Raw genomic sequence first — 13739 nt, 5'->3', positions numbered from 1 at the left:
ACCTATCAGCTGGTATTTAGTATACGCTACTATTACCACTGCTGCTACTCCTGCCGTTTGGGTCACTGTAACCCCAAGCCAAGCAGGCTAGCGTGACTATCCTTCAGAGGCATTTTTTTTTGGCATTTACCCACCAGCTGGTTATTACATGCCTCCCTAGGATACAAGCACATAAAGGAATCATTTAATAGTGTTTTGTTTGTTCTCACTTTAATCTTCTTCTTCCACTTTATTTTAATGTATATTAATTAAATTGATGTTTTAACTGATTAACTATACAATACACCTAGGACCAGTATAACTGTTTTTTATTCTGTTTATTACCTGTGAGACACTACATCAGTTAAGTTACTTTCCCATACACAGACATCGAGAGCGTGTTATAGGGCCTTCATCCGGTGGTAGTATCTTTGCTCCGTCTGTGTTTTCTTTTCTTCGTCTCTTCTCTTGAAGGTTCCATGGCAAAGAGAGAAAATGCAGTAGCAATATGATCACGACACAATTGTAAAAAAGTTTATAGAAAATGAATACGGCCAAGTTAATCTCCAGAAAAAATATGTTTTGTCAATATGGTTTCATAAATCAGTGTTCAAGTAGTGGTCTGCAGACAAACAATTGTCTAATTAAAAATTAGCGGGAGACAGGGGTGCCCAATGCTACATCAAATTGACAAAACATATATGGTAATGAGTATAAAGTTTAAATACTTTAATAATACAGTAATAGTAATTACTTGGTTTTTTAGTTAAACCCTTTGGCCAAAGCGTCGTAAGCCTGCATACCAAACGTCAAGGTAAACCTGCATTTTTGGTTTACCTTGACGTTTGGTATGCAGGCTTACGACGCTTTGGCCAAAGGGTTTAACTAAAAAAACAAGTAATTACTATTATTATTAAAGTATTTAAACTTTATACTCATTACCATATATGTTTTGTCAATTTGATGTAGCATTGGGCACCCCTGTCTTCTGTTGTATACATTTGCCACGCTCAGTAGCACTCATTTTGGCATAAATATATATTCATGATGTGGTGGATGTAGGAGTTTGAGCTACTTGGGAATATGTTTGTTAAAAATTAGCGGGGCAGTATTTATCAGCACGCTGGGAGAATCTTCCCCCCCATGGCTACAATGTCCCTTCTCATAGTTCAAATGGGAAGAGGAAGACAAATATACGCCTCCCAACACCCCAAGTGTGGAAATTTCTACTTATGTTCGCCATACAGATCGATTCCCAAAGGGAAGCATCTCCACTCCACATATAGAGGTGTCCCAATAGAAAAAAGGTTGAAAATAACGGATTTTAACAGAAAGCTATTGAAGAATTAAATAATGAGGAGAGGCAATGTAAAGAAGCATACATTTCGACACAGTACAAGCAACTATTAATATGGTATAATGTACCCTTTCCTTACTGCCATTTTAAATTGCTGTTTCATGAATTTAGTGCTTAACAGTAGAATTCCAATTCGTAGTTCCAAATTACAATTATTACATATTTATAAGCTAAGAATATGCTGGTGTACACACACGATCCATTGCTGGATCTCAGTGATCTTATAGGTACTGCTGTTATAAGCCGCTCTTCTCTACGTTGCTCCAACAAATTTCATCCTCCCATCTTACTTTTGGTCATCTGATGTCACCTATGATCTTTGCTCAATGATGGTCATTTCTATGTCCGAGCCCACTACTCTTTTCATTTCTTTAGCATTGTGATGTCCCAGACCTTTGTTAGCTTCCGAAGCCATTCATTTTATTCCCTGGTCTCATCGGTAAATATCTAGCATATCTCTCCCCATACTTGAAGTTGTCTGAAGCTTCTGAATTGTCTTCATGTTTAGGGTCCAAGTTTCACATTCATACGTGAGCACAGTTAGTACACACTGGTCTTGAGGCACAGTGGAAGATTCCATTGAAATGTGGCTTGTTGCAATCGTGCTCCATCCCATCTTCATTCTCCTTTTGATTTCATTCAAAAGGTTCCCATCCACGGATACGTGCTGGTCAAGATAGACATATTATTCACTTCAAGTACTATTCCCTTTATATCGATCTTTATAGAACTGTCACGTTTGTTGATCACTTTGGTCTTGCAAAAATTCATATGGAGGCTCACCTACACACATGCATACATATAAAAAATACCACTTGTGAGCGCATTCACGTCTCAGACAGGTCCACAAACCTGCCTTTACCCATGATCACTTAGCATACAATGCTTCCACTGCAGCCAGGGATTCTGGGTAATGACATGCAAATGAGCACTCAGTGTTGTGTCACTTTTCATTTGCAGTACACTATACTGTGGAGGGTTTTTGTCACTTTTTTTACTCACCATAATTATTGGCCTCTTTTTGTAACCACTACCAGCTTCATATTGTGTAAACCAGGGGTGCGCAAACTGAGGGGTGCAAGATTTTCTGGGGCGGGCACAGCGGTTACAGAGGTGCTGCTCTCTTCCCCCAAGGCATTTATTAAATTAAATGCCAGGGGACCACGCAAGGCCTCTGTAACTAACTTATCTCGCCTTGCAGCGTGTCGTCATGGTAACCTGGTGTCAAATGACTCTGCTGCGTCATTTGCCGCAGGAGCGGAGCAAGGGGTGGCACGAGCTGGGGAGGAGAGCAGGCAGGGGTGCGAATGGGGAAAGCTTGCACACCCCTGGTATAGACAAACTATCCTCACACTAACGAGACCCAAAAGGTTGAAACAGCCGACTGAGTAGGGTTACTGGCTATTCACTTCTTTAACCCAGGCTGTGCTGAAAAAAGCGAGGTAATGCGACAGGGATAAGCTCATAGGGATCCATGTTAAAGAACATGGCCAAGAAGCAAAAGCTGACACACAATGTTAATTTGCACGTCATTACCCAAAATCCCGGGCTGCAGTGGAAGGACTGTATGCCAAGAGAGAATGGAATATTTGCAGACCTGTCTGAGACGTGAATGTGCTCACAAGTGATAGCTTTATTTGCTGTACACTGGAGGGTTTTTGTCACGTTTGTACTCTCTCTAACTGTCTCTGTGTATGTATGTATAATATGTGATAGATATAGATCTAAAATAAGTTATGGTGGGTGAAAAAGGTGACAAAAAACCCTCCACAAAAATATCGCTTGTGAGCAAATGTACATGTCTTAAACAGGTCTGCAACCCCCTTTTTCACCATTATTACCCAGCACACAGTGCTTCACTTGCTGCAGTGGAAGCACTGTATGCTAGGTGTTAATGGTAAAAAGCAGGGTTGCAGACGTGTGTGTGTATATAAATATACACACACACACACACACACACACACACACACACACACACACACACACACACACACACACGTATATATCCCTGAAGAATGTGCTCCACCGAAACGTCAGGTATGTGTGTGCATTTTGACCCAATAAACCACTTTTATGTGACTCTCTCGTGCTGTGCCGGTATATTGGATCACTTGGGATCCTCACAGACTTTTACCCTTTACCGTGCACCATACTTGCCTCTGCAGAGGCCTTGTTTTCAGTGCGTGCTGCCATATTCTCACATATACGTACACACCAATTAAACCAATATATTGCATTACATCAATGCACGTACGTGTACACACACAAACAATATATTGCATTATATCAAAAGTTAACGGATTAATAAATATTTTCTTGATATTCTGTGTTCTCTGCAAAAAATGTAATCTGGAGGACTGGTACTGTCAAGGAGTAAATTACTAAGCAAGGACAGGATCGGGGGGGTGGGGGGGAAAGGGGGAATTGAAAATACTTTCCGCCAATGGGATCCCAATTATTAAATATAGTAAAAATAAAAACATCATATGAAGTTCACTTAAATAATTGCCTATAGATCTAAAAAATGGAAATTAAACTTTTTTTTTCTTTATTATTGTAAGTGTTTGGAAAGATTGATCATTTTTTTTTACATTTTTTCTGAAATTGCAGTTTTCATCTAGGCGGTAATACCAGTGACAGTTCACAGAGCATGTCAATGTTACACATATGCATCACGGGGATCTTATAAAACACTTCACAGTCACGCTTTAAAGCATATTTGAGAGACCCCTTTTTATCCTTGAATCCCTGCACAAGTGATAAAAAGAATATTACATTTTACACTTACCCTTCGCCAAGCTTTTCTAAAACATCAAAGACCTCTTCTGGCTGTTTAGTCAAGCTGTCTTCACTCAGCTTTTTAAGCTTGCTAATAAAAGAAAAGAAACACAAAGACATAAGGTCAACACAACTGAAATGTGGGAGAAAGGACGACAGAACATAAACCGATTGCATGGGGGAGCAAATCAGATCACCTCTGTGTATAGCGGGTGTAAAACCTTTGCATAAGCAATACGATTAAACCATGACCAAGTGCAGGTGGCATTAGAATGGTGACCCGCTCAACTTGATCATTAGGGAAGGACTGACTAGACTGTACCTGCAAAGAAAAAGTACAGCTCAACCCCCTTATAACGCTGGGCTTGGGGTCCAAAGAATCACATCGCACTATAAGCGGATCGCGTTAGAAATAATGTACAATTGTATGCATTGTACAATAAAGTATTTAAGATACCAGTAATCGTGTTGTAAAGTATTCATAAATACGAAAATTGGGAGCCACGCTTGCATCGCGTTATAAGCGGATTCGCGATGTAACGGATCGCGTTATAACGGGGTTGAGCTGTATGTATGTACAGTATAGCTTTACTTATATAGCGCCCACAGGTGTACTTCGCCCTTTACAAGAGACAATACAGTGAATTATAATACAAGAAGTGCAATACGTAAGATCAGGCAATAGGAAATGAAATCCCTGCCACGGAAAGCTTATAATCGGAGTATATTGAAAACAACTTCATGTACAGTAATCATCTTCCTTAATCCACTGTATCCATACATAAAGCAGTAGTCTCTCACAGAAGCCTATGAGAGATCAACTTGTAAGTTAGTATTTTGCCACCTGAGCAAGTCCTGCTCATTTTCTATTTATTTTTCAAAGCAAAAAAGCTTTCCTAAGGGTTGGAGGTTATTATGTTAACTTTTAGACTGAAATCTGGATGCTTCATTTTAACCTCCTGGACACCGAATATTTAAAATGTTTCCCTCTCTATAGGGAAGCATCTGATTTTACAAATTTAAAAAAAATTAAAAAACAGGTCTGGAAATTGCAAGAGGAGATCTCTTAAAGTAAAAAAAAAAACAAGTGTGTCGATCAGAGCAGAATGCTGCTTTAAAGCAATCTTTCGTCTGATTTTTTTGGTTTCTTTTCAAAAACACCGAATAGAGTGCTTGAAGTGTTTAATCAACTTTAGCCCACCCTGTCTGAGGGTCAAACATGATAAGTAAGGAGAGGGAGCTTTGCCTTTCCAAACACCTGTCCAGCACATGGTGAAAACAAACAAGAGAAAAATCAAGCACCTCCCATGTCTCAGCTTACCATGTAAATCAGTATTGCTGACCTGGGCAAGACGGTGCTCGAAAGCTTGTCTTGTATCTGTTGTTGGTCCAAATAAAAAAAGGTGTCACCAAATACTGAAGTACTCATTTACTCTGCACTATTGTAACTGGACCAACACAAATAATTCTACTTAATTCCCGTCTACAAACCAACTTTAAAAAAATCAACACTACTTCACTTTTTGTGCCTTCTCTATTCTCTATGCACCGAGTCCTCCTCCTGCCTCAGAGGGATACTGCTCAGACCCATCTGAAGATCTACATACAGAGTTGGTCACTCAGAATAACCACATTGCCTTCTTTCCTTTGCACTATTGTAAGTGAAAAATCTATATCACTACACTATTACTGTATATTATACACAGTGTGCACTATTGGTATTTTTTTTCTTCCTTTATATATTACTTGGATGTATTTGCGCGCCTGATCCCTTGTTCTGCCATTCAATATTATTGAACACTGAGGTTCCACTATTCTAAATGGTTATTTCAAGAACCAAGCCAACAGTAACATCTTATACTGGAGGATGTGCGTTCATTAAGAAAGTAACTTCATTATATCACGTGGTTATTTTAAGTGTGTGCAACATTTGTAACATGTACGATGGAGGGTTTCGTCACTTTTTTTACTCTGCGTGAATGATTTAATATATGGTTGAAACCTATCCCAGCTTCACGTCACATAGCCAGTATAACCAACTTCGCACTGAAGAGACCCAAAAGGTGGAAACTGCTGTGAGTAGGGTTACTGGCTATGTTCTTCTTTAACCCAAGCTGTGCTGAAAAGCTGTTTAAAACCGCTGGCACAAGCTCATATGGGTCCATGTTAAAAAGAAGCAGAAAGGTGACACGGTGAGTAATTTGAATGTCATTTCCCAGAATCCCTGGCTGCAATGGAAGCATTGCATGCCAAGAGATAATGGGGAAAAGCAGGGTTGTAGATCTGTATGAAACATGTGAATGTGCTCACAAGTAATATTGTAATTTGCTGTAAAATGTACTTAAAATGAATTGTAACCAAATATATATTAAACACAGATTTCATCTACAGGCGTTTTGAGGCCACTTTGGAAGAAATCAGTTGTGTGTATTCTAACATAGACACTTACTCAAACTGGCACATAGAAGCCCAATGCAGTCTTTCATATACAGTACATTGCTAAGTAATACCTATACTTCAGAAGCATGGGAAGTTTTAGGTTGCAGGTATTCATCAATGGAGAGTGGTGATGTATTCGTTACCCATACATAGGTCTTTGTGTTAGCAATTACATCACTGTTAAACATTTCCTAGAGGTTAGGAAAGTCAACTGTGTAATACCCGCTAATGTGAAAAAATGAAAATCAGGGTTTTCAGATGTACTGCTGCTTTAACGGTTACTGGTTTCAACCCAGTTATAAAGTGCGCAGCTGCTGTGCACGGCAGCCGTAAAGATCTTTAAATAAGCCATGTTAAGAAATGCTTTAAAACTGCACCTGTTTCCTAGCTACCGAAGAGAACCTTGGCATTCCAGCCCTCTCATTGTTCTGTCCTAATCTAGGGAATTAAGAAGGGGATAGTATTGCAAAAAGGAATTATGGACAGAAATCAGCAATGGGAAGATTGTCTGTGTTCTCTGCAAATATAATAATATTTTCATTGCCAAGTTTAATTTCCCTGTGAACAATGAAATATTGAATAGACTGTGGAGGGGGGGGGGAGAGGATGGGATGGAGTTGAAATTCACTCTGGTCTCACAAACCCTACAGCTCACAATGACCAGGAAGGTAAATATTTATTGTGCCAATCATCTACTAGGGGTGCTCAAATTCAGTTCTGGAGGGCTACTGGCAGGGCAGGTTTTCAGGGCAACACATACTAAAGCACATTGTCTTAGTGATAAGGGATCAATGTATTGGATAAGTATGTGTCAAGAGAAATCTTAAAAATGTGGCCTATTGGTAGCCAGTGAGGATTGAGTCTGAGCACCCCTGGTCTATCTTACTCTGCCACAGCCCCTCCGACACTCGTGTTTACGTTACCGCTTCCGTTACCATCCCTGAAATGTCTGACCCATTGACCAAGCAGCAACGTCTCAAGTGCTTCAAAGGGTTACTGTATGCATTGACATTGCATTTTAGACTAACAAAAGACTGTTCATATTTACAATAGTATATTCTACACAAAAACAACCAATGAGACATTTATTTACTCCGTGTATGCTGTTGTATATGCAATTGGATTAGGAAAAATTAACAACAAAAAAAAAACGAACAAAACTATGTAACTTGGTGCAGGTAATGAATTCGTTTTAAATGAAGGCTATCTAAATAACCAAAAGCCTTCTGTTTCCACTACTCCTATTTAGCAATGCATACTGGTGCTACCAAAACAATGAAGACATCCTGCCATCTCACACATTCTCTGAAATGTTTCCCATAAACTGCATATTTGGTATCTTTTGTAGCATTCCAAGTATTGGGCAGAAATGACAGCTACAATCTATAAGTCTTTCACTGTGGCCCAAATAAGAAAACTACAATTGTGCATTTACCTCCTTTCTTCAGAAGATTGGGTTTTTATCTGACGTCTTGTTAAAGGTCCTTGATAAAAAGGTCCCATCGGAAACCAAAACATATCAAATGAAAATACAGATTTGCAACGCGACTGCCCTTTTGTTTATTTTGTACTGTGTGAGGAAAGTATACTTTCATAGTTAGAGCCCCGTTCCTTAAATATGAGCCACGACAAGTTTCCAAATAGACACACACACACACACACACACACACACACACACACACCAGCCCTTGTTGATCCACTGCTGGATGAAGGCCTATCTAAGGATCTTCCACGTACTGTGGCTGCCTCTTTTACATGCTGCTCGAACGAATTTTCAAATTTCATCCTTCCATCTTTTTTTTTTTTATCAGACCAGAACTTAGAGGCAATGTAAGCCGTTTTTTGGTCATTTATTAATACAGGTTTGAAGCACGGGGATCTCCGGTCGTCTAGGACATTTTGTCGCGGCCGTTTCACGTCGACTCACCCTGCCGGAAGCTACAGCCGCCAGCCACTTCACAGCTAAGGTAAGTGCATTACCCTACAACGCCCTACCCGACAAAGCCCTACCCTAAAACTCCTTAAATTAACCCCCTCCCTAACCGCTAAAACCCCTACATTAACCCCCTACTCCAAGCACTAAAACCCCTTATCTCAAGTGCTAAATACCCTTATATTAACCCCCTACCCTAAACAGTAATTGAACTTACCTTAGAAGGGGCCAGCAGCTAAGATTCCAGCAGTGAAATCAGCTGTAGCAGCGTGGTGTTGCCACTAAGCACCTTCACCCATTTGGTTGCGGTGAAAGTGCCATGACCAAATGTCCCATCCCTGTCTCTGTAGCTGAACCCCATTCATTTCAGCTCTGGGGACCCTGTGCTTCCGGAGATACCGGCACCCCCTTCGAAGGTAAGCATCTCCTGCAGCTTTCAGCTACCTCGTCACATGGGCCAACAGGAAGCCGAACCAGCTTCCTACTGGCCCGGAAGCTCTGAAAAGCAGACATGGTGAAACCTAGAGTGGCTACCACTGGAAGCAGAGGGTCCCCGGAGCTGAAATTAATGGGGTTCAGTTCCGGAGACCCCCTGCTTCATGCCTGGATTTAAAAAAATTGGCTTGGATTGCCTCTAACACAGGGATCAATGCACCAGACAGGACAAAGCAGTTCAATAAAGAGTCTTTATTCTGGACGGAGCCAGCAAACAAAACAAATTCCAAATCAGAGCTTACACTAAGTGCCAGTCAAGACTAACCCGGGCTATGCTTCAACTCCTGTGGGGGTAGGGACCATCCAGATCGATCTGATGCAATACACGACTGAGCACTTTCAAATGCTCCGCTCAAAAGTCCTGCTGTCTGCCTCTCTGTCAACTCAGTCCCACAGCACAGAAGCATGTTTAAAACTCCCGCTCAGATAGGCCCACTGTCTCGTTTTAAGCTGTCAGCACGCTTGCTGCTGTTACAGGAGTCATTGTGTAGAGGGTGGAAGAAACTACGGGATGTTTTCATTTTTCTTCTTACTGTCCAATAGGGGCAAGTGGGAACGGCCCTAGAACAGGCGTATCACCCCGAAGAGTTTACGTTGTCCCCCTGCTCACTTTATTTCTTTTTTTTTGCTCCCCATATTGTCTAGTGTCTTCTCCCTCTTGTAGCTAGTCCGGTAAACTCTTGTTTTCAAATAGCTGAGTGGTTGTTGCTTTATTCCCTGCACTTGGCTGTTTTTGTGCACTGCTTATAGTGGTGGATTGGATATTTACAACAGTCTGTAGACCTCTAGAATTTGGAGCTCATGTATGGTTGCGCTTACACTTACAGCAATTTTTTTACATACTGGACAATGTGTGATTTCCTTCACATTTGTAGATTGCAGAATTTGTAGGTGTAATTGATATGTTGAACTTTCCTCCTAATTTTTATTTTATTGTATGCGGTGTTCAGTAAATTCACTTAAGACTATTTTGTGTACTAGTCTCTAATGGTAGGGCGTTGTAGATACAAAAATTCTACAATGGTCCTAAAAGAGGTAAGATTTTTTTTTTTTTTAGGAACTAGGGATTACTTATGTCCACATGCACCCCCGTCTATTAATTTGTTGTAGGCATTGTAGGGTTGTGCCGTTTGTCTGTGTATATACCGGCTTTGGCGACATGGTGCCTCCCTTCCCCCATCCTTCCCGATACACTTAAGGTAAGGATCTTAAGTATATCTTCATGTAATCTAATGCAGGGGTGCACAAACTGGGTGGCGCGGCGGTTACAGAGGCACCACACTTCCCCAAGGCATTTAAATTAAATGCCGAGGGTACGGCGAAGGCCTCTGTAACTTCTTACCTTGGCTCCGGCAGCCTCTGGTGACGCGTCGCCATGGCAACGTGACGTTGTGACGTCAGAACACCAGAGTCAAGGTAAGGAGGGGGTTGGGGCACAGGGGGAAAAGTTTGCACACCCCTGATCTAATAGTTGATGTGCCATTCTCGGAAATGTTCCTTATATCAATGTACGCTTCTTCAAAAGTTTGCCTTCTTAATGCATTTAGAACCACTGAGGTGTAGACAGAATCAAATGCCTTTTCGGAATCTATGAATCCTAAAATGAGTGGTACATCAAATTCATTACTTAAGGGAATTCCTTCTTGTACGACTTGAATGTGGTCCATTGTGTTGTATCCACTGCAAAATCCCAATCGTTCGCTAGGCTGGGTGAAATCCAGGAAATAGGAAAAACCGTCTGTAAGGCTCAAAGGTATACACTCCTGGTTAGCTAAAAAAAAAAAAGCCTGGTATAATGATGAATTGGAGATAGCGGAGATAGGCCAGAGAAGGAGAGAGAGTTGGAGGGATTACCGGTAGAAGACCTGTATATGCATATGTGTACAGCTGCAATAAACCAGTAAAGTGGATCGGTATGGCATTGCAATATACTCACGAAAAATACCGTCCTTTTTGTCCTCACCACTCTCTCCTGGCGCCGTGTGGCACCTGGACAGTGGTGAGCGAGACTCCGTGGCACAAGCACGATCCGGAAGCACAATAGAAAAAGTAGAAGATCGAAGCAGCAGCCACTCCTATAGACTGAGATTCACCAGTGAAAATTTAAAAAAAAAAAAAAAACTTTATTGGGCTACATAAAACGGATACTCTGGACGAACAAAAAAGGAATGACCTCCTCCACCTCCGCTGTGACATCAGAACACCAGAGACAAGGTAAGGAGGGGGTTGGGGCGCAGGGGAAAGAGTTTGCACACCCCTGATCTAATTGCCACATCAACTTTCTCGTAAATGTTCCTTATATCAATGTACGCTTCTTCAAAAGTTTGCCTTCTTAATGCATTTAGAACCACTGAGGTGTAGACAGAATCAAATGCCTTCAGAATCTATGAATCCTAAAATGAGTGGTACATCAAATTAATTACTTAAGGGAATTCCTTCTTGTACGACTTGAATGTGGTCCATTGTGTTGTATCCACTGCAAAATCCCAATCGTTCTTTAGGCTGGGTGAAATCCAGGGTCTGCTGCAGACGATTAGCAAGTATCTTCATAAATATCTTGTAAGCGATTTGTCTGTAGGCCTCGACATTTTCTTGGTCTCCTTTCTTGTCGATGAGGATAAACTATGGCATTGATCTGGAATGTTCCTAGTCTTCAAGCAGCATGTAAAGAGTTTTGCAAGGATTTTCTCTTTCTTCTCCAGCTTCTTTCAAGATTTCTGTTGTAATTCCATCTTCCCTGGAAGCCATCCCACTCTTCATAGATTAAATTGGTTTGCCACTTCCGGAAGGATGCATGGTACTCATTGGTTTCTTCTCGCTGTTCCTCGGCTGGATTATGCCGTGCGTTATCCTTGTTCTCATACAAATTTATTGCAGAAGTCCTCAACTCTTTATAAATGCACAGTATTTTATTGTTTTATCATCTTGTTTTAATGCAATTATTTGCTTCTTCCCAATCATAAGTCGCTGTTAAGTCTTCTTTAAGCTTCTGTTATCTTTGATTTTCAGTGATACGTTTGCAGATCGTCTCGTACAGCTCTGCATATTCAATTCTTGTTCTTGCATCTTGGGATTGCTTCACTACTGGTCATCTCCTCAGGAATAGCTTTGTCTCACCAGATATTTTCTTACCCTGTTCTTTGTTAGTGATTCCTCCTGTATTTTCTACGCTCTCAACTACAATCTTCAGAATTGTTAGTGTCCCATGAATTTAAGGAAGCGGACAGCGATTTTTCAGTTCTATTTGAAATGCTCTGCTGTTCTTGAGGTTATCGATGTTGATTGTCTTTTTAATCAATCCGTTTTCCATCTTTGCATTAAGATATAATTTGGAGCTAACCAAATCACATATTGTGTCAAAACGATTAAGGACTGCAGTCTTCAATCACGTGTTTCTTGTTTGATAAGAAATCGCCAATATCATTCTTTGTTTCAGTGGGTCCACTCTACAGTACGTCCATTTTCTATTTGGATTATTCTTGAATAAATTCATAAATTCAAACTTTGCCATTTCTACCAATCTGTCTCCACATTCGTTCCTATTACCGTAGCCATATACTTACCAAATGATGCTTTGACTTTCTACTGGGCACCAATCTTTGCATTGAAATCTCCCAAATATGAAACACACACACACACACACACAGAAGCATAATACATTTAGAGCACAGGTAGCCAGTACATCATGCTGACTCAATATATGCGGGACACCACATGCTCTTCATGTAATTAAAGTGCCTCACTTATTAATATTTAATTACAAGTTTAAGATCTTGAGATTTGTCAGTAAGAAAATGTGCAATGATTAGTCATGAAAATCATAACAATGTATTAAATCCAAAAGTTGCAACTTAGTAATGGGTAGGCACAACTACAAGGATTCGTTCTTATGGGTTTCTTGCCAACCTGTAACCTCAAACGATATTGTGAAGCAGAGTCTTGAAGTCACATTCATAATTGATCAGTGAGAAATGTAGAAAAAAATTTTTTGCAGGGTTCAAGAAATATGGCCATGACTCTAAAGTTTAAAATGTTACAAGTGACAATGGGAAAGCAAAAATATTTTGAAACCCACACATTCACAACGACAATCTTTATTTTCATTGGGCTGTGTCATTTCGTTTTCAATAAACAAACTTGTACTTTAGAAATGACAAAGACATGGGAGAAGTGGGAAAGAGTTTAATAAAAGAGATCATTTTCATCTCACGTAAAAATGCATGTCGAACCAGATTAGACAGAAGAAGGTTAAGCAAATAACTGTACAAAGGCCCAACCAGAATAGAAAATAGCCCGGTCAGAAAATAACCTCTCTTAGGTAAAGCAATTCCAAACACAGAAGAGAAGGGTCATGTTGCCAGAGACAAAAAAGTTATAGAAAAAAAACACATTATTTTTGCTCAGTCTTCACAGCAGAAGGTGAACAAACGCAACCTACAGAGGAGAAAGTCCCACTGGAACATTCAAACTGAAAGGGGACAAGTCAATGGGGCAAGATGGGACACATCCAAGGATATTAATAGGTGTACTTCCAGGTGACGGGAGCAGAGCAAATGTAGTCCCACTTCACAAAAATGTTAGTAGGGAAGAGAAAGGTAATGTAACTATAGGCCAGCGAGCTGGACATCAATAGTGGGGAAATTAAAGGATAAATTGGTAAATATTTAAAGTTAAGCAACTTACAAGATCCCGGGCAGTGTGGATTTAAAGGGGAGGGGGGAGAATTCATGTTTAACAAAAAAAAAAAACTATTTAAGA

General features: G+C 40.4%; 1 protein-coding gene across 4 annotated transcripts in view; it reads right to left on the bottom strand.

Annotated features, from left to right (window-relative positions):
- STK3 (serine/threonine kinase 3) overlaps positions 1 to 13739 on the bottom strand; it is a 248534-nt gene that overhangs the window by 221485 nt on the left and 13310 nt on the right. For 3 of the 4 annotated variants that reach the window (XM_075582648.1, XM_075582650.1, XM_075582647.1), the window contains exon 2: positions 4125 to 4205. In XM_075582648.1, coding sequence (XP_075438763.1) covers positions 4125 to 4205 — 81 coding nt within the window. Of the gene's footprint in view, positions 1 to 324; positions 447 to 4124; positions 4206 to 13739 lie in introns of those variants that run through there. The other variant, XM_075582651.1, reaches the window with a different exon arrangement.

This window comes from Ascaphus truei, chromosome 2 (genome assembly GCF_040206685.1).
Source record: "Ascaphus truei isolate aAscTru1 chromosome 2, aAscTru1.hap1, whole genome shotgun sequence".
Taxonomy (NCBI): domain Eukaryota; kingdom Metazoa; phylum Chordata; class Amphibia; order Anura; family Ascaphidae; genus Ascaphus; species Ascaphus truei.
The sequence above is the reverse complement of the archived record's forward strand: the minus strand, read 5'-3'. Positions and strand labels throughout refer to the sequence as shown.